The sequence below is a fragment of the Coregonus lavaretus genome (genome assembly GCF_964263955.1).
Source record: "Coregonus lavaretus genome assembly, chromosome: 22".
Classification (NCBI taxonomy): domain Eukaryota; kingdom Metazoa; phylum Chordata; class Actinopteri; order Salmoniformes; family Salmonidae; genus Coregonus; species Coregonus lavaretus.
The window spans coordinates 39,366,926-39,393,369 of record NC_140009.1 but is presented as its reverse complement, the minus strand read 5'-3'; the positions used below and the strand labels follow the sequence as shown (position 1 = coordinate 39,393,369).

At 41.1% G+C, this 26,444-nt stretch overlaps 1 protein-coding gene across 2 annotated transcripts in view; it reads right to left on the bottom strand.

Annotated features, from left to right (window-relative positions):
• The window catches only part of LOC311149647 (nucleolar complex protein 2 homolog), a 51,896-nt gene extending 44,939 nt beyond the window's left edge, over positions 1 to 6,957 (bottom strand). The window contains exons 1-10 of one of the 2 annotated variants that reach the window (XM_084186843.1): positions 6,892 to 6,957; positions 6,314 to 6,457; positions 6,024 to 6,210; positions 5,175 to 5,291; positions 4,672 to 4,786; positions 4,448 to 4,538; positions 4,186 to 4,264; positions 3,840 to 3,950; positions 3,338 to 3,451; positions 2,822 to 3,010 (exon numbers count right to left, since the gene is read on the bottom strand). In XM_084186843.1, coding sequence (XP_084042969.1) covers positions 2,822 to 3,010; positions 3,338 to 3,451; positions 3,840 to 3,950; positions 4,186 to 4,264; positions 4,448 to 4,538; positions 4,672 to 4,786; positions 5,175 to 5,291; positions 6,024 to 6,210; positions 6,314 to 6,457; positions 6,892 to 6,917 — 1,173 coding nt within the window. In that variant the 5' untranslated portion in view covers positions 6,918 to 6,957. Of the gene's footprint in view, positions 1 to 2,821; positions 3,011 to 3,337; positions 3,452 to 3,839; positions 3,951 to 4,185; positions 4,265 to 4,447; positions 4,539 to 4,671; positions 4,787 to 5,174; positions 5,292 to 6,023; positions 6,231 to 6,313; positions 6,458 to 6,891 lie in introns of both variants that reach the window. The other variant, XM_084186844.1, reaches the window with a different exon arrangement.
• Between the last annotated feature and the right edge of the window lie 19,487 nt (positions 6,958 to 26,444).

The following is a 26,444-nucleotide window of genomic DNA, read 5'->3' as shown; positions in this document are numbered from 1 at the left end:
ATCACGTGACGGGCATTGGCTAATAAGAATTTAGATATCTGAGAGAGCCATGTGAGTGAGAAGTGCTTCGGAGCACGGCAGCCAGGAGAAAGGAATTATCATTATATTATATATTTTGCCACAAAAGGCATGGATTTTTAGGGGGTATTACAGCCACACAAGGGGGATGCCGCTGGGAAATTCGAGGCCTGGTGAGAATATTATCAAGTGCTTGTCAAATTGTGAATAAGAGTGATGAAGTGTGTACAGCCTGCGCAAAAAACAATGCAGTGATCATGCCTTTCATGCGACTTTTTTCAAATCATCATTAGGTCGCATCATGCCTTAGAATGTATTAAAAATCTAAACATATAGCCCAACCTTTGTATCACAACTAAAGTTGCATAAATAACCAAATGAAGCATATAGGAGGACCTGTTTCTTTGTTAACCACAACACAGAATAGCCGCATGTGCGCACTTCCTTGGTTTGGTGAAAATATCCTCTATTTTATTCAGCTATGTTTAATTGTATTCTTCATACTATAAAATAATAAAAAATAATGCCACGGAATTCTAAGCAAATCTTGTCTGCAAAATGAACTAGTGTAGCCCACAGCCATATTGCATAGCCAGATCAGGGCCTAATATAAGGACAACTCAGAGTATGCTATTCTGTTTTTCTGAAATAGACTACATTTTCTTCGTATCATGTTTCTTTAGACCCGTCTAAAATAAAGAATGGATTTATTGTGATGGTGTAGGCTATATTAAATGGATTTATCAGACGTATTATTAGAAATGTAGGATGTTCCAAGTAGAAAGTGACCACACATTACTTGCAGAGATGGGGCAAAGGACGCATCAAAACGTATCTTGTTAAAAATACAAGTTACTCTAAAGACCAAAACTATAAACGCAACATGTGAAGTGTTAGTCCCATGTTTCATGAGCTGAAATAAATCATCCCAGACATTTTCCATACGCACAAATAGGGCTTTGGCGGTCATGAAATTGTCAGCTGGTGATTGTCAAGCAAATAACTGCCGGTTTCACGGTAATTTACCGTTAATTAACAAACACGTTTAGAATCTCCTGGCTTCCACGCATAGCCTACAAGCCACTGATGCAGACCTTTAGAAAACTGGGATCATATTATTTTATTTTCCCCAATGTAGCATATATTTAAAAAAGTGCTCTATATGTTTCAGAATATTTTAGTCTTAGTGGTAAGGCATATACAGTAAGCAATATACTCTATGAGTATCTGTGTTGTTCCCCTGTGTTCACAGACGGGCCAAAGTTTACATTCACTGCTGCTTTAAGTAGTTCGGTTGGACCCTTCAATAGTGACACCACTGTGGTCTAGACCAGTCTTCACAAACATCACCAAAGCCTACATCCCAATTTCAGGTACTACTTGCACACCAATCTACATATAAAGCCATGTCCACAGGGGGCCAGCATCACTAACACGCTGCTCCAGTGTCTATGAGAGCCAGACGGTGTTGATTTCTCCCTGCTTTTCCTCTGATGCGGGTGTCTTCACAACTACCGGTGAAAGAAGTCTTCTTCAGATTCAGTGCAGGGAGTAACAGTTCATCCCGGTGGGTGACTGTACGCTTGTTAAAAAAATGACCAGGGTATAATGTGGCGTCAACAGTGGAAGTGTCATGGACACCAAGAGAATGTATCCAATGGAGTGACTCTAGAGCTGGAAGAGGGAGACTTGGTTTACATGTGCCTCCCCCCTGGCTCCAAGTGCTATGAAGGTAGCATTTACCACCACATTTTCAGTGGTTTCCTGCTCTACCTTATGTGAGGGGAACACCACAAACGCTGTATTGAGCCAATATGATATCTAGACAAAGGATACTCTGAGCTCCAATTGTTCCTCTGAAACATTTACATAATAAAATGTGAAAGAATTATCATGACTAGTCTTTTGCATTGTTATTGTTGCATGACCTTGCTGTGACTTGTATTTCTGTAATCCTACATCTGATGGATGGTATTGGGTAAGGAGAGAAGTTGGGGTTGGGAGGGAGGGATTTTAAGATTGTACTTTTATCTTTGATCTTCCTTCAATGAAACAGTTACTGTCCCATGTTCTTAGGTCCCCACAGGAAAGGCTAGTGCTGATCTAGGTTCAGATTTGCCTTTGAAATCATAAATGAGTAAGAGGGGTTGACCTGATCATAGATCAGCAATCCTACTCTGAGATGCTTTGTGAATACAGGCCCTTGATGATGGAAACAAGGATCAGGCAGCAGGAGTGATGTCATAGGACACCAGGAAGTACACATAATGATAATAGCAGTAATAAAGTCGTTCCACGTCCAATAGAATCAAAAAAGAGGATCTTGAACCTCACCTTCTCAGAAATACTCTGAAATGTTTTCTGTAGTTATAAACAGAGCAGATATGCATTCCTATAACATTATTTTGTAGAAAAATAATTTGATCTGTAAGAAATGAATCCAATTGGTTGCACCCAATTTAATTTATAGGATTCATATAATATTCAATAGATATAGTACCCAACATCAGATATTTCAACAAAATAATGTTGCAGGAATGCTAGTCTTATCTCTATCCAACTACAGAAACTATTTCAGAACAGTTTTTCCTGAGATGGTGGTTGTCATGGCTTGCTGAATTGACGTGGAACGACCCAATAACATTATTTATATTTTAAGGTTTATTATTAATAGTGTGGTCAAAGCGCTATTCTAACATTGGAGACAAGGTCACTATTTTATTCTTGACCACTGCTCATGGGCCCTGGATGATGTGTGGCGCGTTAGCGGCTGTATTAGCCTGCTAACTAAATAACGGCTAACCTTTTTTTTCATGGTCATGGCGTTCCTCAGGTGTATGGCCAGCTGGCGGATGTAGATGAAGCCGTGCTGGTAGGAGGCCTGTGTGTCTAGCGAGTACATCTCCGTCAGCGTCCGCTGCATGAAGTTGATCATGGGCAGCACGGTGGGTGACGTGAACTTGCAGTTCTGCACATACGAGATGTACATTTGCTGTGGGGAAAATGAAAGATTAGAGGGTTTAAAATGGTAGATGTTGATTTTGGGAGTTCTAACATTGTGCAGGCAACTTTACCCTTTCAACTTTGTAAAGTTACGTGCCACATTTCAGGTAGTTGCATATGCAGACACCTTTCCCACTAAGTGGTTAGCTATATTTTCTTGGCACTTTTAACCAAGATGTGTATACATTTTAAACATACTAACTATAAACAATATTTACTACCCTGGGCCAAATGAATGAAGTATATTTCACAAACGTGATGGTCTCACCTCCCCAGAGGATGGAAAAGAGAGAGAAACTGATGTAAGAGGACATACCTTGAGGATGGGGTTGAGAAAGGTGTCTTGCTTGTGTCGGCAGATCTTGTTGAGGGCCAGAAAAGCCAGCACGCGGCTGGTCTCCTCCCCGGTGCTCCACTGCTTGATCAGTTGCTAGAGACAGACAGGTGGCATGTGAGAGCTAGCTTTGGAGTGGAGGAAATACAAATGTTACCAGTCCAGAGCATGGTATTGCTGTCAGAGGAAAACCTAGCTGGTATCTCCAAATGTAAGACTTTTCCAGTAATGGCAAAAAATTGTCATGTTTGACCATTCATGAACATCATGAATTACAAATTTCTATTAATGTAAAAATGACAAGATGGAGTTAAAGTTATTTTGACCACTAATGACACCCTTTATATACTCAACTGACATTCCCAGAACTAAACCATAACTGCTAGGGCTATACATTACTGAAACATTTGCCCAATTTCTCCGATGATCTGCGTGCGGGTTCTCCACCCTACATATAGGTGGCGCTGTGGTAACCGGAGCGCACCTTGAGCAGGTGGCGACACTGTTTGGGGTTACACAGGTAGTAGGGCACCAGCTGGTTGGCGTGCCTCAGGACCGCGCTGATGACTGTGGCTTCGGTGAGACAGGACAGGAGCTGTAGATGGAGAGTTCAAGTTTCATTTATTTGCCAAGTACAGGTACATACATTGGAATTTCTCTTCAACAAGAGCTCAATAGTAAAAAGGTAGAAGATTTTAAAAAACAAGAGTACATACAAATAACTACATATGCAAGATAGGAAAGTGGGGAAGAGGGAGAGGTATCAGTGTCAATTCAGACAAGGGGGAGGGGAAAACGGGCTGGAAGATGAAACCAAGAGCGGGACAAACCTGAACGATGCCGCTGAGGTACATCCTAATGTCCACCTGGTTCTTCTGCCATTTGGGACTGGATGATGGAAGCACTGGCCTGAAGATGACAAGATTACAGAAGAAAGATGGAGGGACAAACCTTAGCTTTTTGTCAATCTTGACAGACAAATACATTGGCTCATTGGTTAATCTGTTTGGCATTTTTTTTGTACTCAAAATGAAGTGCTTGGAAAATGGTTGAAGCTAATGTTAAGACATGAGACAAGGCACTCGTTTTTACTTCTTCTGATCTTTATCTGGCTTTAGGTTCAGCATCCTCTGCAGAGCCACATATACGTCTCGGATACAGAAAAGGACCAAGGCGTTGAACACTGTTGGAAAGAAAACAAAGAAATAGACACACACACACTAAACTATATCATTGTCCTTGGATGTGTACAGGCCAAAATGTTGTTGATGCTACTAAAGAGGGGATCATGCACACTCATGGGTTAAGTTCCCTACCTGAACTGTCGGCCACTTTGTATCGACACGGATCTCCCCCCTCTCCTTTGGTGGTCGCCACGGCAGCCTTGAAGGCCTGTGTGACCTCTCTGAAGATGCGAGGGGTAGGCTCATCCTAAAGACAAAGACATGGAGGGGAGGGGAAAAATAGACCCACCTAATGATGAGAATGAAGGGCAAAAGCCCTGGTATTGTGGTACAGTATACGCATGCTACAACTCTTAACACCCAAGAAGAAGCACCTTCACTTCATATTACATTATGTTTACAATATGTTATGCTACAGGTAGGTAGCCCAGATGTTTGATTGATGGAAGATGGGACAAATAAAGTACCATTCTATCATGGAGAAAAAAAATCTCTAAAAGTTGGCTAGTGATAAGGACCATCATGCAACCTGCATCAGTGTGGTTGCGTGTCTGTTTTCATTACTACACCTAAAGTCTGGTAGAGAAAAAAGGTGGAGGTCTATGCTAGGTGGATAGTCTGTAGATAAGCGTTACCTTGATTGCAGCTCTCCACTCATCAACCATTTTCTCTGTGACTTTGATAACCTCCGCTGCCTTCTTGGATTTCTTGGCGGACTCTCCTTGTTCCTCCTCATCATCAGAGCTGGCCTCCTAGGGTCACACATAAGATTCAAGTTAACATGATTCTGAAGAATGTTAAGGGCATACAGGCAATGCGAAAAACAGTCCATGCCAAGGGACACAAATAACTGAAGACGAGCTGGCTTAAACCATGGACCTGTCAAATTCAAAAATATATATAATTGGTGTTAAGTGACATTTTCATCCTCTGGCTAAATAAAGCATAGGCATACATATTAGAAACAGAAAACGGATTTGCATCAACTCACTATATACAGTGGGTCCGAAATTAGTGACACCCTTGATAAACATGAGCAAAAATGACTAAAATCAATATTTTAAATACTGAGCTATATTGTATGCTCCAAACATTTGGAAATTATATTATTCTCATACAATTGCTCAGAGGAAGATTTTGTTTAACAAGTAATCTTTTTTTTCTCAAAGGTAGGGGTCAAAATTATTGACACCCCTATTTTAAATACCTTTTAATAATACCTCACCTGGCAAGGATAACGTCACCCTGAGCCTTTTTTCTAAAATGTTTTATGAGATTGGAGTACATCCATACATAATATTTCCAGATCCTTGATATCCTTCGTCTGCGCTTATGGACTGCCCTCTTCAATTCAAACCACAAGTTTTCAATGGTGTTTAAGTCCGGAGACTGATACGGCCATTGCATAATGTTAGAAAACGACATAAACCTGAATTACATTTTCACATCATGAAACATAAGTCAATGAGTCAAAGCCCTACTACCTCTAGTTGTTTCGGCAGTGTGTGGTACTTCCTCTCCTCCTCATCCTCAGAGCTGTCTGTGTCGTCAAAGTTGAGCAGGGTCTGGTCGTTTTGCTGCAAGAACTTATAGAACTCTGGATCTTTGCTTTTTAACCTTGACAGTGAGTCCTTGTGCTGGGAGGCCTTGCCTTTCTTTCTGTCATCACCCCTGCACGACAGGTCATACTCCTGTATTAGACAACATTTTACCAGGTGACCAGGACTAAAGTAATTGTGGGAGAGACACCGATTGAAGTGAGACTGACACTTACTTGTCTTGAGCTGCAGATTTCCCTGCTTTCTTCTTCTTCGACTTCTGTCCATACTGGGTGGGAGTGTCATCCTCAGAATCAGCCTCACCTGCTGAGTCAAAGCCAGATAGCAGAAACTCGTCCACACTGAGATCCTCCAACTTCCTGCAACATAGAAACAATGCACAGCCAATTTAGCAGACAAAGATATTTACAAAGTCAAATATCAGTTACTTAACGTTAGCTATACTCTAAAAAGCTAGCTAGCAAATTAGCTACTGTTAGCTAGATCAGATATTAAGAAAAGCCTCCAGTGACTATGGAGAGTGAGTTAGCTAACTCGCTAGTTTAGTTATGTTGCTAGATTTGATGAGTTGACAGTTCAGTAAACCATTCCAAAACAAACTTGCAAACTAAACAGCATACCAGAAAGGGACTATTTAAAATGAGCTATCAACCACGCTTTCACTATTCCTAGGCAAATGAAGAACGACATAACGCTAACACTTCACATGTAGCTACAATACATACAGAAGCTATATTATTATTTAAAAGTAGTGTTCGTTATCAGTACGCATATTTAAATGTGAGCAATTTACCTTTTGCTTTTCTGTTTTCCTGCCATGCTGGATAAAAAAACGTGACACCAAATTCGGGTCCCAGAATGCAACGGTGTTAGTCCGTGGGGGCGTTCCAGCTCGTATTTGTTGATATCAAAATTGCTATAGACAAATGGTTTGATGAAAGTGACGTGTATAAACGCTTGATTACTTACAGGGGGCGGTGTATTGAAGCCACCGCGCAGCCATCTTTGCACACCTCAATTGTAAAACATATTTTGAAAGCTATAGAAATTAATTTATTAACGTCTACATTCGTTTTTGACACGTTGGTTGCAAAATAGTTGGGAGGAGATTTTAGATGTACCGATTCCATGGCACATGGTTTATGAACTGATACACAAAACGACACAGGATTTAAAACTTTTTCAATTTAAATTATTATACAAAATTCTTGCAACCAATAGAATGTTCTATATATGGGGGTGTCAATGTCGCGTCAATTCAAATCTGGTATCAGGAACAAAAGAGGTCAACACGACTTCTAAGGTATACTAGTTATTTTAATTAATGCAAAAACCTTCAATGGTAAATATGATGTTTCGTATATACGGGCTCTCTGATATGCCTCGCAGGACATTCCAGAGAACTAACTCATTGCTCTAGAAACAATACCCAAATACTCTGACAGAGGAAGTTTCCCACTTCTCTGCTGGCCAATTAGAGTAAAGACTTGAGCAGTTTAAACTTTCTCAGCCAATACGTTGATGCAGGGGGTTGGTCTCATCTCTTTGGCGCCCTTTGTTACACACTCCAAGCAGGCACAAGATTATCATAACAACCTGTCATAGTGAGAAGAGCCAGCTCCCTTAGACATCATTCCCATGTCAAAGGAAGACTCATAGATCACAATGAACCATTATAGTCTTGTATTTGAAGACACAATCCTTATCTTCTCTTCACATCAATCACAGCCTTGCCAGGTGTCACAGCCTACATTAGCCCAGTCAAGAATGCATTCTTTCTAAGTTAGTCATCCTATCAGTTTAGAAGAATAATAAATCCCTAATAGTCCCCCTTTTCACACCACATAAGGTGTGATTCAAAAATAAGAAAACACAGATCTTCATTCATTATAATACAAAACAAACAAAAAATCACACTTTTATTAATAGGCCATAATGTTACTAAAAATGCAAACCCTCAGTTCATCTACACCCCACTTGCAAATTGTTACCAGTCACCAAGGAACTTCAAACCATCACATAAGAAAAGACAAACATTCACATGGTTAACTTGATTAATAAAGCATAAAACACAGGATTAATAGAACACAAAACATAAGACTATTAAAACATAAAACACAAACAGAGAAGTATATTTTGGCCCCCTTTAGACACCCTCTAGTGTCACTCCACCAAGCCTGGTAGGTCATATCCTCCATTCCTAGGTTGGAGTCCAGGATTGGGCCTTATCTCACCATCTGTGGAAATCACCTTCTCCATCTCCTTTCTCACCAAACCTCAGACACAGGAAATAAGACAACATCCACAAAGAACAAGTATACCCATAGAAGCTATAACTTCACCCAGAATAGTTACAACAATAGTTTTCCATTTATCAAATATGTTATCAAACCAACCGTTTATGGAGCTATCAATATCAGATCTCTCAGCCAGTTTGTTCGTCAGTGTAGTTACTCCCCTGAAGCTCTTTTGTCACTGACCCGTCCGGTGCTATATTGTTTGAGGATGAAAATACAGCACATAGATCCAAACAGAACACAAACTCCGCCCCTCTCAGCCAAAAGCATATCCAACGTTATTCTATTCTGCTTTGTCATTAAGATAGTTGCCGCTGTCCGCTCATCTAATCCCTTTATTGCATCACAAGTGTGGTTTATAAATCTTTGCTGGTTATAGTAAATATAATTTATCCAATCTAAGTTTTTATTAATTGTTGACCAACAAAAATACTTGATTCAAACTCAACTGTGGTCTGATTCCTAGCTTTGAATTGTTCTGGAACCTCTCGAGGTACTCCTATCCCATCACAGGATCCTTTCATCAAAGGATCCCAGGAGGAGGTCCTACTTTCTATTTGACAACTCACCAGTCTCTGACACATTTGATTGTTTACATATGTAGTTGAGTTCACAATCAGTTATCACCACACAACCATCAGATGTCAGCACAGGCCTGGTTTTGGGTCCTACAATCCTCTGTCTGCAACAAATAGGAGAGATTAGTCATGTTCTCTTTCAGTTGTGATATTCTCTGTGTAGGAGCAGAGCTAAGATGCCCTACTCTGTATCCTATCTTACTAGTCCTAGAGTAACAATTAGAATCCCCTGAGACTTCAAACGTAGGCAACCTAGGTCGGAATGAGTTTGTTATCGGGGATACTGATAGTTCAAGTTACTACAAGACTCTTTCACCACATTCCCAGGTGGTTTGCATGGGGATAAACCTGTTTTTGCGTACTTCAGACATTCAGACAGTACCTACCCTTCTATGGGTCGCACTGCCATTTCTGGTAATTCCCTACCCTCACAACACTACACCTGTCCCCAAACTGTATATGGAGATTTAGATATCCCCCACGCTCTCGATATGAGCAACTACATAGTCCCAGGATGTACACGGCGACACACATATAGTGATGTCCTCCCCTAAAGTCCTTAATCTTCCCCTTTCCCTACGTCTAGCTGTCTCCTATGCCTTCATAGACTGTGCTCCGGTATTATTCTATCATCTTGTTTTAGGTTAACTACTACTTTTGGCTGATCAGAAGGGTTTGAGTGTGTTAGGAATATGGCCCCCACAATCAGACAGCTACCTACCGTCAGGAGACCTGTGAATCCCCACCCTTGCCCTGAGAACATGTCAGACGCCAACCCATTACTTTACCTTCTACCAAACTCACACAGGGATGATCAGACAGGGTAAGGGAATCTTCGTTAAGGAGGCAACCCCCGAACCATAGTGGATGATCGGATCTTTCTCCTAACTCTGTGTTTGTTCATCAGGTGTAACTGGGTTTACCTTTTTGCAGTGTGTGACATGCACCCAGATTGATCTAATAGGACTTGATAGGGCCCTTCCCAACAGGCCTGCTTCCAGTTTTTCTTCTTTTTAGGGACTGGATCCACACCCAGTCTCCTGGTGTGATAGAGTGGGTCACCTTCTCCTTTAGTTCACCTGTGGGGCACAAAACCTCTGACATACGGGTGTGGTTAATAAACTATCTTCACACATACATGTTGAGCTCTCAATTTCTATTGTTGTTTTTTCTTTTTATTTAATCCTATCATTTTTATTTAATCCTATCATTATTATTTAATCCTATCACTATTATTTAATCCTATCACTATTATTTAATCCTATCACTATTATTTAATCCTATCATTCCCCCTTTTTGACACATGATTTGCCCATGTGTCAATATTACCACCTTTCTAAACCATTTCTTATGTAATTTATCATCCTATTGCCATGCCTTTCATTTTTTAGATTATCTTTTGCTCCTTTATTGCTCCTCCCACTTCCTTTGTCTTTTATGGAAGCTAAATTCAACTTTCATCCAGTTCAGAATCAATTAGTAATCCAATCAATCAATCTCTTATCTTATAAAAACACTTATGTTTAGTTCAAACTCTGTTCTACCCAGGCTCTCCCGGGCTTGACCTGAAGACTAATTGTTGGACATGACAAGTCTATTTCTTAAGTCACCTAAATCTTCTGTCTAGCAACAAAGAATAAAAATCTCTATGTTCATGATTAACCCAGTTATATCTAATAGCCCACCAAAAAACCTCATCATCTTTAAATCACTACCAATGTCATATCCCTCGTTACTCTCTACCATTTGGATAACATCCCTGATGTATGTATGCCTCCTTAGAGTTCCAAATTACTTTACCATGGGCTACCATTGCCTTCCCATAGATAAGATCACTTAATTTACCCGTATGCAGTACATAATGGAGTACGCAAACTTTACAGCACTTTATCATTACCAATAAGCTCATCATTTGTTTTTTGTTTTAACGGTTTTGGCGCTCCAAATATAGCAGTTTTTATGGATGAGTTTAACATTCTCCCCTCCTGTGTTATAGTGTGTCCTAGGTAAATGACCTCGATCTACCAAAGTTTAAGTTTCTTTCTGCTCACTTTGTGTCCCTGTTCTTCCAGGAAGGTTAACAATTGGATTGTATCCCTCTTAGATCCCTCCTGAGTGGGATTAGCCAATAGAATATAATCTACATAAACTAACATTTGTTTCCTTCCCTAGGTTCAAACTTTCCCAAATGATTAGTTATAGCCTGGGCAAAGATTGTAAGACTTTCTGAGTAGCCTTGAGGCATCCTAGCCTAAGTCCATTTCCTTCCCTGAAAAGTAAAGCCAAACCACCCCTAACTATCCGGATGAACTTGGATGCTAAAGAAAGCATTAGCTAAATCTATCACTGTAAAATAGGAGTTCTCTGGTTTCAATTGGTTCATCAATGTATGTGGATTTTGTACACATGGAACTCTGGGAATGATATTTATATTAAACTAACTGTAAGTCCATGACCATCCTCCAGTCGGCGCTAGGTGCCTCCTTTCTAACAGGAAATATTGGAGAGTTTCATTGTACCTCATCTCCAGGAATTATCACCTCTCCCTTAAGTAAATGCTCAAATGTAGGTGTTATCCCTTTTATTGCTTCTGGTTTCATAGTATCATTTTTGGTATGGTCTATTATTGAATCGAGGAATCACTTTTACTGGAGCTACCCCCTTTATTAGTCCTACATCTGTTGTCCTTGTGACCATAATTTGAACAGAATTGCTGCTAACTCAGCCTCCTGTTCCTGAGTTAAGAAAATCTCTTCCTGTCATCCGTTAAAACTTATCTCCAGATGGACACTGAGCTGGGTTTTTGCTCTCCCATTCAACTTTATTCTATATCTCCCAGTGGAGTGGCCATACTGATCCCCATTTGGTGTATTCTGCCAGTCAGTAATGTTCTTCCCTTGTTTTATATATTTACCTAGTGATAAACATTCCTCTGAATGTTCTTTCACTAGGACAACATGGGGGCTCCACCTTTCTCTGTACAGCCTCTGGCTCTGTGAACCCATTTTAACCCAATTTGAAAAAACAACAATCACAAATAGCCAGGCCTCACTTAATTTGATAGCTCACTTTTATGACCTAAATTCTGCCTAACTGAGATGCGCTAATCTCTTTCTCCTAGTTATATTCTAAAGATGGTAGTACACACAAAACATGATAGATATTCCCAGTCTTAACCCATCAATAATTGTTTGTATCATTCTAATTCCTCCTAACTAATCCATTAAACCACTCAAAATTCCTCGAGTATACTATGATTATTTAATTGATTACCCTAACTCTGCTACATGTGATCTCATCTCAAATGATCCATTTATCAATTATTTATTCAACCCCCTAGGAAAACCTGTCTTCCCTTCTACTGTTCCTGTCCTCCCTGTAGATGTCATATTTGAGTTTTTAGCCAACACAATCACGGTTACATCAAATGTTCCCTCATTTAATGGTATTTTCTTTCTAATATAACTTCCCTAAATGAGATTAAATCCCCTGCCTTCCTCTACTATCCTTATATCATTACTGGATCAATGATAATAACTGTAATAACTATCAATAATACTTGTAATAACTATTTCACATTATATTGTGTATTCTTTCTGATAATGTTATAATTGTAGCCTATTCCATCACTTTAATTTAAAATATAAGTTTATGTAACAAATCCATAACCCACTACAGGCTGGTGCTATTCCCCAGCACAACAGCCAATGCATATTTGCATCCTAACCAAAATAAATTATCGTTCTAAAATCGTCCAATTATTCTGTACTTTTCCGCTAACCCATTTCAGTTCGCTATTCAATTTATTTAACTGTTCTCTCTGATTATGCCCTAATTAAGAAAACAAATACTTGCTATCGTTGGTCAGCATACGCTTAATGACATCTGAACTATACTGTCTTTCACCCTCCCCTTGCTCCTTCGGGGAGAGCGCATGGTAACCTTATAACATATTTTTCATAGACTTTTCTAGAATACTTCTATTTAAGCTATCTAATTCAACCTTTCACAATCCACATAGTAATCTATGTGTATAAAGCCCCACTGCGAAAGCTTTGTCTACTGTCCCTACCTGTGTTCGAACCAGGGACATCGCCAGTCACTCCACACCATCTGCGATGCTCTCAAAGTAACTACTTCCAGTTCATAGAGCAAGTGACGTCACCAAATGAAAATCGCAGTAGCTTTCACCTCAGCAAAAAACTCTCTCTCTCTTTGATTCCCTATTGAATAAGTTAGTTTTTCTATTTAACCCCTAAACACGCTCGCTACAAATAGTCCATTCAACATTACCAAACCAAATACTCATCGTACCCATTCAATCAACACATCAGCCGTGGAATTTACACTCATAAATGCAGATTGTTACTCCATGCCTTGAAATGATAAATATATTTCCACTAATAGTACCATTAATGATCTCATCTTACCCTCTGACACAAAATGAAGTTCCCTCACTGTACTATGTTAGCTCTACCATGATAATTAGTTCGATTTAACCCTCTATTTGCTTTGTACTATATTATACATTACGTCTAAAACAACATTACTTATGGTCAGTTTATTCCGCCATCATATTATCCAACAACGCCACAATCTTAAACTCATATGGGGCGGCTGGCAGTTTAGTGACCAATAGCGCCGCGCCAACAACCGAGAGGTCGCCGGTTCCAATCCCCGAGCCGACCAGGCGAAAAATCTGCCGATGTGCCCTCGAGCAAGGCACTCAACCCCAATCGCTCCTGTAAGTCGCTCTGGATAAGAGCGTCTGCTAAATGACTCAAATGTAATGTAAAAGAACAACACCTCATAAGGAGTGCCCAGCAGGAGTCCAATTCCTATCAGAAAACATACATACAAACATTCAGACACTCCCAATCTCTCCCAGGGGGAAAAAGTTCTTCTTCACCCTGAGTGAGATTGTTGTTCCCATAAGGGTTTCTTCATTGTGTTGTCAGGATTGGTTCTCGCTGCTCAAATCAGCCCTGACTTCTGTCAGTGATCTAGAAGGAGTGGGGGCTGGTGTGCAATGAGTTAGATGGTGTCAGTGTGCGCCTAATTTACCTCTGACCTGGACTGAGTGTGAAGTAACCTCCTTCACTTCGTACGATCCAGTCCACCTGGGTTCCAGCCACTTTCTCTTGTGGACTTTAACCCTCACCCAGCCTCCCACGTTTACCTTCAGTGTCAGCGTACTTCCCGACAGCTCCCCCTCTTGGGCCTTCTGCGCCTGAGAAGAGAGTGCTGCAGAAAATTCCGTCAATTTCTTCACATAATCAGTCATTTCTATCTGTTGTACATCAAGGGCGGGCATATGACCTCCCTCCCTTGGTGGACCTGGCATTACTCTCCCTGTCATTCGTTGTTCTATGTATTCATTGAATTTGGGTATGTTTATGTTTGGTCCTGCCATCTTGCTTTCTCTATCTTGGATGTATTATCGGTAGTAAATACAGACTTATCTCATGTATGACACCCTCGCATATAAAGAGGCTAATTTATATAATTTGTAATGCAATTATTATCATAAGAATCAGAATTCCAGTCACATATACCAATGCAGTAATCTCTACACACAGCACACACCACGCTTTAGTTATCTCACGCTTGTTCTAGAATCATGCACAACTTCAATATCAGTCTCCCCAGTCCCCGGTTCCTGAAACCCTAGGTCAAATTCACTCAATTCCACAGATTGGTGTTCGGTCTCATAAGTCTCACTATAACTTCCCATCATCCATTACACGTTATAATACATAAAAACACAGACACGTTAAAATATAAACACAGCAAAACAAAACTGCCAATTAGAATACAATACCTTAAAAAATTTAGGTTACCAGAGCGTCCTAAAACATAGTCTCAGTTCAACTGCCACCCTTCACACAACCTTATACTTATGTGAAGTCACAGAAGCAACTGGATCCCTATCAAAGGATTTTCTTTAGACAACTCAATCACTAGGAAAGACTTAATCTCAGCTTAATTGTACCTTTCACACAACCATTTATATGGAACGTTTTAAGTGTGAAATCACAGAGATAACTGGCATCCCCGGGAATTTAATACCTCTGGTCAATTTTCGGTGATTCTCCCCCACCTAATTAGTTAAAGTTGGTGCATGTTTATATTTAAACGATAAACCGAATTATTTCGCTCTAATTGTTTAACCAGTATTTTGCACGGTCAAACATCAAACGTTAGATCAAATAATAAACCAAATAGCCCAAACCAAGCACCTAAAACCAATATTATTCTACGTCAAACATCAAACCTCAAATCAAATACTAAACCGAATTGTTTCGACACAACTATTCAAAAGCAGTATTATGCTTTTTCAAACACCAAACGTTATATTTCAAATATATCAGTTCAAACCAGTGGCGGCTCCTGAAAAAATTCTCAGGAGGGGCAATTTTTCTGATGATTTAGGTGACCTACACACATTTTTAAAAAGATATGTCCAGCAACAACATGAAGACAGGGGCAGCATATAAGTCAATACCAGAAGCATTTATTGACTGATCTCAAAAGTGTTGGCTTACAAAAGCAAAATAAATTATCACAGTAAAAATAATCAAGGGTGTTCTTTCACATTCCTCAACACTGCATAAACAATATGTATGGCTTTGTAAAAATGAACAACCATATTCTGGCCAATTGTATAGATTTGTAAATATGAACAACCATATTCTGGCCAATTGTATAGATTTGTAAAAATGAACATGAACAGATTTTTAATTTTTTTGAATGGCAGTACCTTTCAAACATGTCTGCTTGCAGTAAGGTAGCACTCACAAGGTGGCCAGAGAAAGAGAACCTTTCTTTGGTGTGATCCAGGATGGTGTTGCAGACCTCTTCAGACAGCCTCTGCTTCTCCTCTTCTCTCAAAGCTGTTCTCGGTCTTTTGGCTCCTGTTGCTTCTTGCAGCTGCTGTTGAGAGGAGTCCCTGAAGGCAAACAGACCAATGTGTTTGTTGGCTTTGTACAGTATTGTTGTCTATGTGATGCACAGGTATATGCAATGTATCCATGTATAGTACAAATACTTCAGTTCCACTTAAAATGGGCAGGGATGCATAAAGTCTTTAGTGTTTAAGTTAGCCTTTGTGTCTCACATAGCCTGGATGTTCAGCACAGTATACAGTGGTGCTCATAAGCTTATGATCCCATGCTAAAGTTGACTAAAAAGAGGAATAAAAAAGAAAAGAAAATTGGTGTCCTTAAAGGTTGGATTTTCCAACTTTTTTAATTAAGTCATTAAGATCAATTTCCAAAAGATGATTTTTTTATTTTTTTATTCCTCTTTTTAGTCAGCTTTAGAATGTGTTCATACACTTATGAGCACCACTGTACAGTACACATAGTATATAAAATAAGATAGATTACACCACTGGCCATATATAATGACAATAATGTAATTTCAAACACAAATGCAGTCTCCTTTCATGCATACATTTTCAAATAAAGCTCTGCTTTGAGAAAGATCGAATGATATTGTTTAATCTTTATCTTACCTTATGGCCTCATTGGCCTGCACACTGCTTGCGAAGCTGTCGAGGGCACGTTTGATAAAGACAGCATCGATGTCCTTATTCTGTAGCTTCTGGTACGGTGGGCTGGTCAAATGAACCCAATGAACCCGTCCGGATGGCTTCAAAACATTCTATGAGGTCGTCTCGATTCTCGTAGACAGTGTTCACGACTCTGCTGTTGCTAACCTCATCGTTGTGGCGGCGGACAGCTAGCCTGTATCCCTCATCCAGTTGAGTGGCAATATTCACTCTCACCAAAGCAGACAATCTCAAACAGCTATCAATGTGGGTCTTTGACAGCTCATTTTTCTTAATCTTTTCTGAAAGATGGTGCATGTCGGTTACACCAGTCGCTGTCCAAGCGTTGCTGTCTGCCGTTCATGGTTACGTTACGTTACGTATGACGAAAGCGCGTAAGTGCAAGCCCTCAGACACCCATAGAGAATGTATTGAAAGCTCAGAAATTTGAAAAAAAAATATTTTACATTAGAGGCTATGAGAGACTTCTGGGCGATTTTCAACCTGACTGAAATCGCCCCAAAACGGGCGGGGACATTTGAAGCACGACTTTAGCCTGATTGGACATTTAGTGGCTGGCAGATCAGACGTGAACACTGAACTACTGTTGCCATGATATAATTGATTAGAAAAAAAATCCCTTCCTTTTCCCGTTTGGCAGTGCGTCGCCCATATCGCCCTATTGAACACACCGCCCATGGTTCAAACGTTTTAATTCAGTCACACAATTAATCACTTTAGCTTTATGTTCCCAATTGTTTTTAACGGGTTATATGGTTTAAGCAACCACAAATCCAACAGTTATTCCCAAATTATACCGTTTGGACAGCCACAGACGTCTTAATATACAGGTTTATTATTTTTTAATAACCCCTATTCACTATTTTATTTCGTCTGTGATCATTCGCGCACTCATGCATACAACAACACCCAGTGTCCCCCTGACTCTATCCGTATCTAGCCTTTTGATACGTGTCAGTAGCGTAACACTATCTAAAATTTAAGTGGCCATTGTGATCCTAGCCATATCTTCAGTGGATATGTGCCACAACGTTACACTTTAATCAATTAATCCCTGTATCTCACGGTTCCACCATTTGTGGTCCAGAGACTTCAGTATTTTCCTCAGAACCTAGCCATATCTCTTCTGGATATGTGTCTCAGAAACAATACTCAACTAAAATTTTGGCGCTCCTCTGCCCTTAGCCAATAATTCCCTGTATCTCCAGTTCTCACCCCTGGTGATCCTAGCCTGGAGACTTCAGTATTTTCTCAGAACCTAGCCATATCTCTTCTGGATATGTGTCAGAGAAACAATACTCAACTAAAATTTTTGGCGCTCCTCTGATCCTAGCCATATCTCTTCTGGATATGTGTCAGTAGCCAACGCCCTTAGCCAATAATTCCCTGTGTCATCCAGTTCTCACCCCTGGTGATCCTAGCCTGGAGACTTCAGTACTATTTCCCGATCCTATCCGTACCTAGGCTTCTGGTACGTGCCGGTGAAACAATACTCTACGGTACCAAGGTTTAAACATCACATCTACCAAAGGCTTGCATGTCACAATATTGTGCTTATCTACTCATAATAGTTTCATAATTTAGTTCACTTACATCAGACAGGTGTTTCACAAAATTAATTTGGATAAAGCCAATTTGCAGATCTTTGGTTATTTAACAACAGGTATCTGCTTACCTTTTTAGAAGCCCGGGCAGTTTGTGAAACACACGGTTCGATTAAAGAGTTGACCAAATGGGCCGGACATTTACCCAGCGAAGTCCCTTCTACCAGACCGCGTCGGGGTCACCAATTGTCAATGTCGCGTCAATTCAAATCTGGTATCAGGAACAAAAGAGGTCAACACGACTTCTAAGGTATACTAGTTATTTTAATTAATGCAAAAACCTTCAATGGTAAATATGATGTTTTGTATATACGGGCTCTCTGATATGCCTCGCAGGACATTCCAGAGAACTAACTCATTGCTCTAGAAACAATACCCAAATACTCTGACAGAGGAAGTTTCCCACTTCTCTGCTGGCCAATTAGAGTAAAGACTTGAGCAGTTTAAACTTTCTCAGCCAATACGTTGATGCAGGGGGTTGGTCTCATCTCTTTGGCGCCCTTTGTTACACACTCCAAGCAGGCACAAGATTATCATAACAACCTGTCATAGTGAGAAGAGCCAGCTCCCTTAGACATCATTCCCATGTCAAAGGAAGACTCATAGATCACAATGAACCATTATAGTCTTGTATTTGAAGACACAATCCTTATCTTCTCTTCACATCAATCACAGCCTTGCCAGGTGTCACAGCCTACATTAGCCCAGTCAAGAATGCATTCTTTCTAAGTTAGTCATCCTATCAGTTTAGAAGAATAATAAATCCCTAATAGGGGATACAACCATTCCAGCTCTGCATATTTTGCTGCAAAGAGACAAAATTATTAGATCACTTGTTTTGGTACTGCCCATATGTAGCTTGTTTTTGGTCGCAGGTTCAGGAATGGCTGAAAAATTACAACATTTACTTATAGCTAACTCTGCAAATACCACTGCTGGGTGATTTGCAAAAATGATTATTTAATTTACAATCTTTAGAAACTATGAGAATAGTTGGTCTTCAGAGATAGATGGGAGGGGTTGAGGGTAGCTGAAGGCTGGGACTAAAATCAAACAAAAGATAACTAATGTAAAATATACTGTGTTCGTAAAATGTATATAGTATGTATAAGCTGTAAGTAAAAGCCTAGGTATTGTTGTCCATTAGTTTACTCCAATTAGGGGAGGGGTGGTAGGATTAGGGGAAAATAATAAAGAAGGAAAATATGTTTTAAAGTATTTATACACTACCGGTCAAAAGTTTTAGAACACCTACTCATTCAAGGGTTTTTCTTTATTTGTACTATTTTCTACATTGTATAATAATAGTGAAGACACCAAAACTATGAAATAACACATATGGAACCATGTAGTAACCACAAAAGTGTTAAACAAATCAAAATATATTTGAGATTCTTCAAATAGCCACCCTTTGCAGCTTTGCACACTCTTGGCATTCTCTCAACCAGCTTCATGAGGTAGTCACCTGAAATGCATTTCAATTAACAGGTGTGCCTTCTTACATTTACATTTTACTCATTTAGCAGACGCTCTTATCCAGAGCGACTTACAGTTAGTGAGTGCATACATTATTTTTTATTTTTTCATACTTTCATTCTTAAAAGTTAATTTGTGGAATTTCTTTCCTTCTTAATGCATTTGAGACAATCAGTTGTGTTGTGACAAGGTGTGTGTGTGTTGGGGGGGGGGGGGGGGGGGGGGGGGTATACAGAAGATAGCCATATTTGGTAAAAGACCAAGTCCATATTATGTCAAAACAGCTCAAATAAGCAAAGAGAAACAACAGTCCATCATTATTTTAAGACATGAAGGTAAAGAAGAAAATGAAAGTTTCTTCAAGTGCAGTCGCAAAAACCATCAAGCGCTATGATGAAACTGGCTCTCTTGAGGACCACAAGGACCCTCTGCAGATCCACCGCTGAAAAACATCCCCACAGCATGATGCTGCCACCACCATGCTTCACCGTAGGGATGGTGTCAGGCTTCCTCCAGACATGACGCTTGGCATTCAGGCCAAAGAGTTCCATATTGGTTTCAGACCAGAGAATCTTGTTTCTCATGGTCTGAGTTCTTTAGGTGCCTTTTGGCAAACTCCAAGCGGGCTGTCATGTGCCTTTTACTGAGGAGTGGTTTCCGCTTGGCCACTCTACCATAAAGGCCTGATTGGTGGAGAGCTGCAGAGATGGTTGTCCTTCTGGAAGGTTCTCCCATCTCCACAGAGGAACTCTGGAACTCTGTCAGAGTGACCATCGGGTTCTTGGTCACCTCCCTGACCAAGGCCCTTCTCCCCTGATTGCTCAGTTTGGCCGGGCGGCCAGCTCTAGGAAGAGTCTTGGTGGTTCAAAACTTCTTCCATTTAAGAATGATGGAGGCCGCTGCGTTCTTGGGGACCTTCAATGCTGCAGACATTTTTTGGGACCCTTCCCCAGATCTGTGCCTCGACACAATCCTGTCTCGGAGCTCTACGTACAATTCTTCGACCTCATGGCTTGGTTTTTGCTCTGACATGCACTGTCAACTGTGGGACCTTATATAGACAGGTGTGTGCCTTTCCAAATCATGTCCAATCAATTGAATTTACCACAGGTGGACTCCAATCAAGTTGTGGAAACATCTCAAGGATGATCAATGGAAACAGGATGCACCTGAGTTCAATTTCTAGTCTCATAGCAGAGGGTCTGAATACTTATGTAAATAAGGTATTTCTGTATTTTATTTTAATACATTTGCTAAATTTTCTAAAAACCTGTTTTTGCTTTGTCATTATGGGGTACTGTGTGTAGATTGATGAGGATTATAAAAATATATATCAATTTTAGAATAAGGCTGTAACGTAACAAAATGTGGAAGAAGGGAAGGGGTCTGAATAATTTCTGAATGCACTGTAATTATTCCATTGCTGACAACGTATGACGTTATGTCGTGATCCAAGCCCATGCTTGCTTGCTATTATTATTTCTTCCCGCCCAGACATGTTTACCGAGCCACTGATCATAAGAAAATTAAATGACAAATGTAGATTGTTTATGTTGATTGTACAAATGTCATGGCATAGGTGTTGGGAGAGAAAAGTTTTGCTCCTCTCAAAAGTGAAACAATATATGGGGCATGTGAATTAGCCTACCTTCATCTAAATCTGTGTCTGGAATAAATGCAGGCAGTAGTAGACAGCCATTCATTAGGCTATTTATTAGCCTATGTCGTTGATAATTGAATAGGACTAAGTAAGAAAATCATGTGCATTTTCATCTGTCAGGTCGTTTAACAATGTGTGTGAATGAGTGAAGGAACATAACAATGTGCTCTTAAATGTACTCTGACTGACCTTCTTCTTTTTAAAAGTTTTATGACAGACTACTTTGGTGTATTGCCGCCACCTACTGTACAGGGTTTTGAAACAAAAACAAAAAATATTATTTTTGCGGACTGTTAATGCCAAGAGTGTGCAAAGCTGTCATCAAGGCAAAGGGTGGCTACTTTGAAGAATCTCAAATATAACATATATTTTGATTTGTTGAACACTTTTTTGGTTACTACATTATTCCATATGTGTTATTTCATAGTTGTGATGTCTTCACTATTATTCCACAATGTTGAAAATAGTAAAAATAAAGAAAAACCCTTGAATGCGTAGGTGTCCAAACTTTTGACTGGTACTGTATATAATCCTCTTTTTAAAATGTGTATAAATTCCTGGAGTGGACATGAATACTTACCCTGTGCAGCCTTTTAAATATAGGCTTTTAATTGCATGCCTTTTTAAACATGTACAGTGGGGGAAAAAAGTATTTAGTCAGCCACCAATTGTGCAAGTTCTCCCACTTAAAAAGATGAGAGAGGCCTGTAATTTTCATCATAGGTACACGTAAACTATGACAGACAAATTGAGATTTTTTTTCTCCAGAAAATCACATTGTAGGATTTTTAATGAATTTATTTGCATATTATGGTGGAAAATAAGTATTTGGTCACCTACAAACAAGCAAGATTTCTGGCTCTCACAGACCTGTAACTTCTTCTTTAAGAGGCTCTTCTGTCCTCCACTCGTTACCTGTATTAATGGCACCTGTTTGAACTTGTTATCAGTATAAAAGACACCTGTCCACAACCTCAAACAGTCACACTCCAAACTCCACTATGGCCAAGACCAAAGAGCTGTCAAAGGACACCAGAAACAAAATTGTAGACCTGCACCAGGCTGGGAAGACTGAATCTGCAATAGGTAAGCAGCTTGGTTTGAAGAAATAAACTGTGGGAGCAATTATTAGGAAATGGAAGACATACAAGACCACTGATAATCTCCCTCGATCTGGGGCTCCACGCAAGATCTCACCCCGTGGGGTCAAAATGATCACAAGAACGGTGAGCAAAAATCCCAGAACCATACGGGGGGACCTAGTGAATGACCTGCAGAGAGCTGGGACCAAAGTAACAAAGCCTACCATCAGTAACACACTACGCCGCCAGGGACTCAAATCCTGCAGTGCCAGACGTGTCCCCCTGCTTAAGCCAGTACATGTCCAGGCCCGTCTGAAGTTTGCTAGAGCGCATTTGGATGATCCAGAAGAGGATTGGGAGAATGTCATATGGTCAGATGAAACCAAAATATAACTTTTAGGTAAAAACTCTACTCGTTGTGTTTGGAGGACAAAGAATGCTGAGTTGCATCCAAAGAACACCATACCTAGTGTGAAGCATGGGGGTGGAAACTTCATGCTTTGGGGCTGTTTTTCTGCAAAGGGACCAGGACGACTGATCCGTGTAAAGGAAAGAATGAATGGGGCCATGTATCGTGAGATTTTGAGTGAAAACCTCCTTCCATCAGCAAGGGCATTGAAGATGAAACGTGGCTGGGTCTTTCAGCATGACAATGATCCCAAACACACCGCCCAGGCAACGAAGGAGTGGCTTTGTAAGAAGCATTTCAAGGTCCTGGAGTGGCCTAGCCAGTCTCCAGATCTCAACCCCATAGAAAATCTTTGGAGGGAGTTGAAAGTTTGTGTTGCCCAGCGACAGCCCCAAAACATCACTGCTCTAGAGGAGATCTGCATGGAGGAATGGGCCAAAATACCAGCAACAGTGTGTGAAAACCTTGTGAAGACTTACAGAAAGGGTATATAACAAAGTATTGAGAAACTTTTGTTATTGACCAAATACTTATTTTCCACCATCATTCGCAAATAAATTCATTAAAAATCCTACAATGTGATTTTCTGGATTTTTCTTTCTCAATTTGTCTGTCATAGTTGACGTGTACCTATGATGAAAATTACAGGCCTCTCTCATCTTTTTAAGTGGGAGAACTTGCACAATTGGTGGCTGACTAAATACTTTTTTCCCTCACTGTATACTTACCTGCAATGGCCTTTTAACATGCATACATACCTAATTACTTACCTGAGATCCGGACTGCTGTGTAGACGGTATGTTGCTGCTCTGGAGAAGACCTGTGAATAATCCTCTCCTGTTGAACGATGAAAACACAAAAAACATCAACAACAATCACAACCATTCATCCCACCACTCAAAAATCACAACTCCCCCTACCCCCTCCCAGTATCTTGAAGAACAAGTTTCCATCCTCTACATTCTATTTTTAATAAAGTTATTTACCCCCTCCCCCAACCCAAGCCACTTGCCCTTAACTGGGTTTGTATCCTATTCCCAACCCCTCCTCCTCCTCCTCCTCCTCTATTTAATTTTATAATTTTCTTTACTTTAGTTATTTACATTTTTTATCCATTAAAGTTTGTTTTAGTCAACTCAAGTTGAGGAAGAAAAAGGGAGAACTCCACCACCCCCTCCCCCTTGTACCTTGCCAAACCTGATCTTCAACCAGACAGATACATGGAGAAGAGGGACAGAAGAAGGCCAGAAATATCCCTACCAGACCCAAAGTTGGTCATTGTCATTTCCTCAATTCAGTACCGCTCTTCAGCGAGCCAAACCCCCTGATGGCGAGTGGCCAAAATACTGTATGTTATACTTCGTTCCCTCCTTCAGGGAAAAGTAGTTATATTCATAACTGTACGTTCCCGTTCAGACGGTCACTCGGTATAACATACTATGGGGACATACAATCACGCCCCAAGCCGGCTCAGAGGGTACCAAACTAGGAGGCCAACGGCAGCGCAAACACACACAGGTTCCACTGGCCCCAAAAAGGGTTACAGAAACCACCTTTTTCCCTAATACTTACCCGAGAAGCCTGAACTGTCAGAGCCTCATGAGGCCTAAACTGTCAGAGTCCCATATAGGGAACTAGAACCTGCTGCAACTTGGCTATGTGCACTGACACGCTGCCACTGCAGCCCAAGTGCAAAGACACCACTGTTCCAAGAACAACACTTAGAGTACCTTGCCAGCATAAAATGTAAGAACTCCTACAAGGAACCGCAAGTCTAAAACAACAGAACACCTGTCATGACTTGGTAAAGCGTACACGCGCGCTGCATAGCATCAACCATAGTCGATGAACCACTGCAGCCCAAGGCTCAAACCCACAGGGAACTGTGGTAACCCGGATAAATGCGCAACCTGCGCGCTGCCTAACACACACTCCCAGAAACTGCCATAAGAACACTATGAGCCACACTGTGAGCAGTTACACACAAGCGATAAAACCTCGCAGAGGTGTGTGGGGAACCCCAACTCTCTGCAGCACAGATATCAGCAATCGTCATGCCACTGAACAATGGCCAAGAAGCCACCACACCCCTAGCAGAGTGAGCACGCACACCGCTAGGCAACCCTTGTCCTTTGCTATCAAATGCTAGGGAGATAGCCTCCACAATCTAATAAGAAAGACACTGCTTAGAAAGCGCCTTACCCCGATCTGGATTAGTTAAACAGACAAAAAGCTGGTCACAAACGCGGATATCCTTGGTCCTAAACACACACCGGACACAGGCCATGCAACCTAACAGCAAAGGGAACAGCTTGAAAGCCAGGGACCTGTAAGACATACAGTAGCCATAACCTTGGGAGCGAAAGCTGCATTAGGACGTAACATCACTTTGGAGTCGCCAGGCACAAGATCACTGCCATATAAATCTTCAATGTGGAAAAAGAAAGGCCCTACTCAAAAAGCTCTTGCAAGAACATAAAAATGTCCACCAAAGAGCTCTGAAAAGGAGAAACTCCTTTAACCTGACACCAACCCTCAAACGTGCGCCACATATATGTATACAACCCTCTAGTAGAGGGCGCACACGCTGACTGTACAGTCGTAATCACGTTTGAGGGTAAACCCCTAGCCGTCAAATTCAACCTTTCAGGGGCCAAACCCACAAATCCCATATTTGCGGTCGTGGGTGCCAAACTCTCCCGTGTGCCTGGGACAATAGATCCCGATGACATGGAACCTTCCACGGGTCCCCTCCCAACAGGCAGATAACCTCCGGAAACCAGGGTTGTCTGGGCCAATGGGGAGACACCAGAATCAACAACAGATCCTGACTGACCCTCTCCACGGTGGCCCGAATCAGGTCCACCGGAGGAAACACATAGAGCGGGGTCCGAGGCCACTGATACGCCAAATCATCCATTCCAACGAAGCACCCAAATCCCTTGTTGAGAAGAACAGACAGCAATGCTTGTTTTCTCACGGTGCGTAAAGATCTACATCGGCCCTGCCGAACCGGGCCCATATCTGGGCAACCACCGAGGGTTGCAGTCTCCACTCCGTAGAGATGGGACCCCCCATGGAAAGTAGATCCGCACCCATGTTGAGAAATCCGGGAAGATACAGTACTTCGCACTGAGTGACAGGAAATGTGCACTGCTCCATACAAGCAGATAACAGGCCAGGTTTAGGAGAGAGAGAGACCGCGTCCCCCCTGCCTGTTGATGTTCACTAACTGTAAGTCGCTCTGGATAAGAGCGTCTGCTAAATGACGTAAATGTAAATGTAATTGATAGGCAGTGCACCATTGCGCTGTTGACCAAATCCCTCTTTCCGAGTAGCCCACACACAGCGCTCCCCCTCTCAGTAAGGATGTGTCTGTCGAGATCACCCTGCGGGACACTACCCGGCCTGTGAGAACCCCCTGCAACAGCAGTCGCGGGTCCCTCCAAGGAGTCAATGCCCAGAGGCACAACGGGGGTACCTTAAGCAACTGATGGCAGTGGTGAGATGTGTCCAGATGCATAGCAATCACCCAGCGCTGAAACAGACGCATCAACAGAAGTCCCAGAGGCACCACAGCTATCATAGAGGCCATCAGACCCAATGACCGCAGGCACAAGAGAAAAGGCACTGAGTGCCCCAGCTAAAACTGTGCCAGACAGAGCCG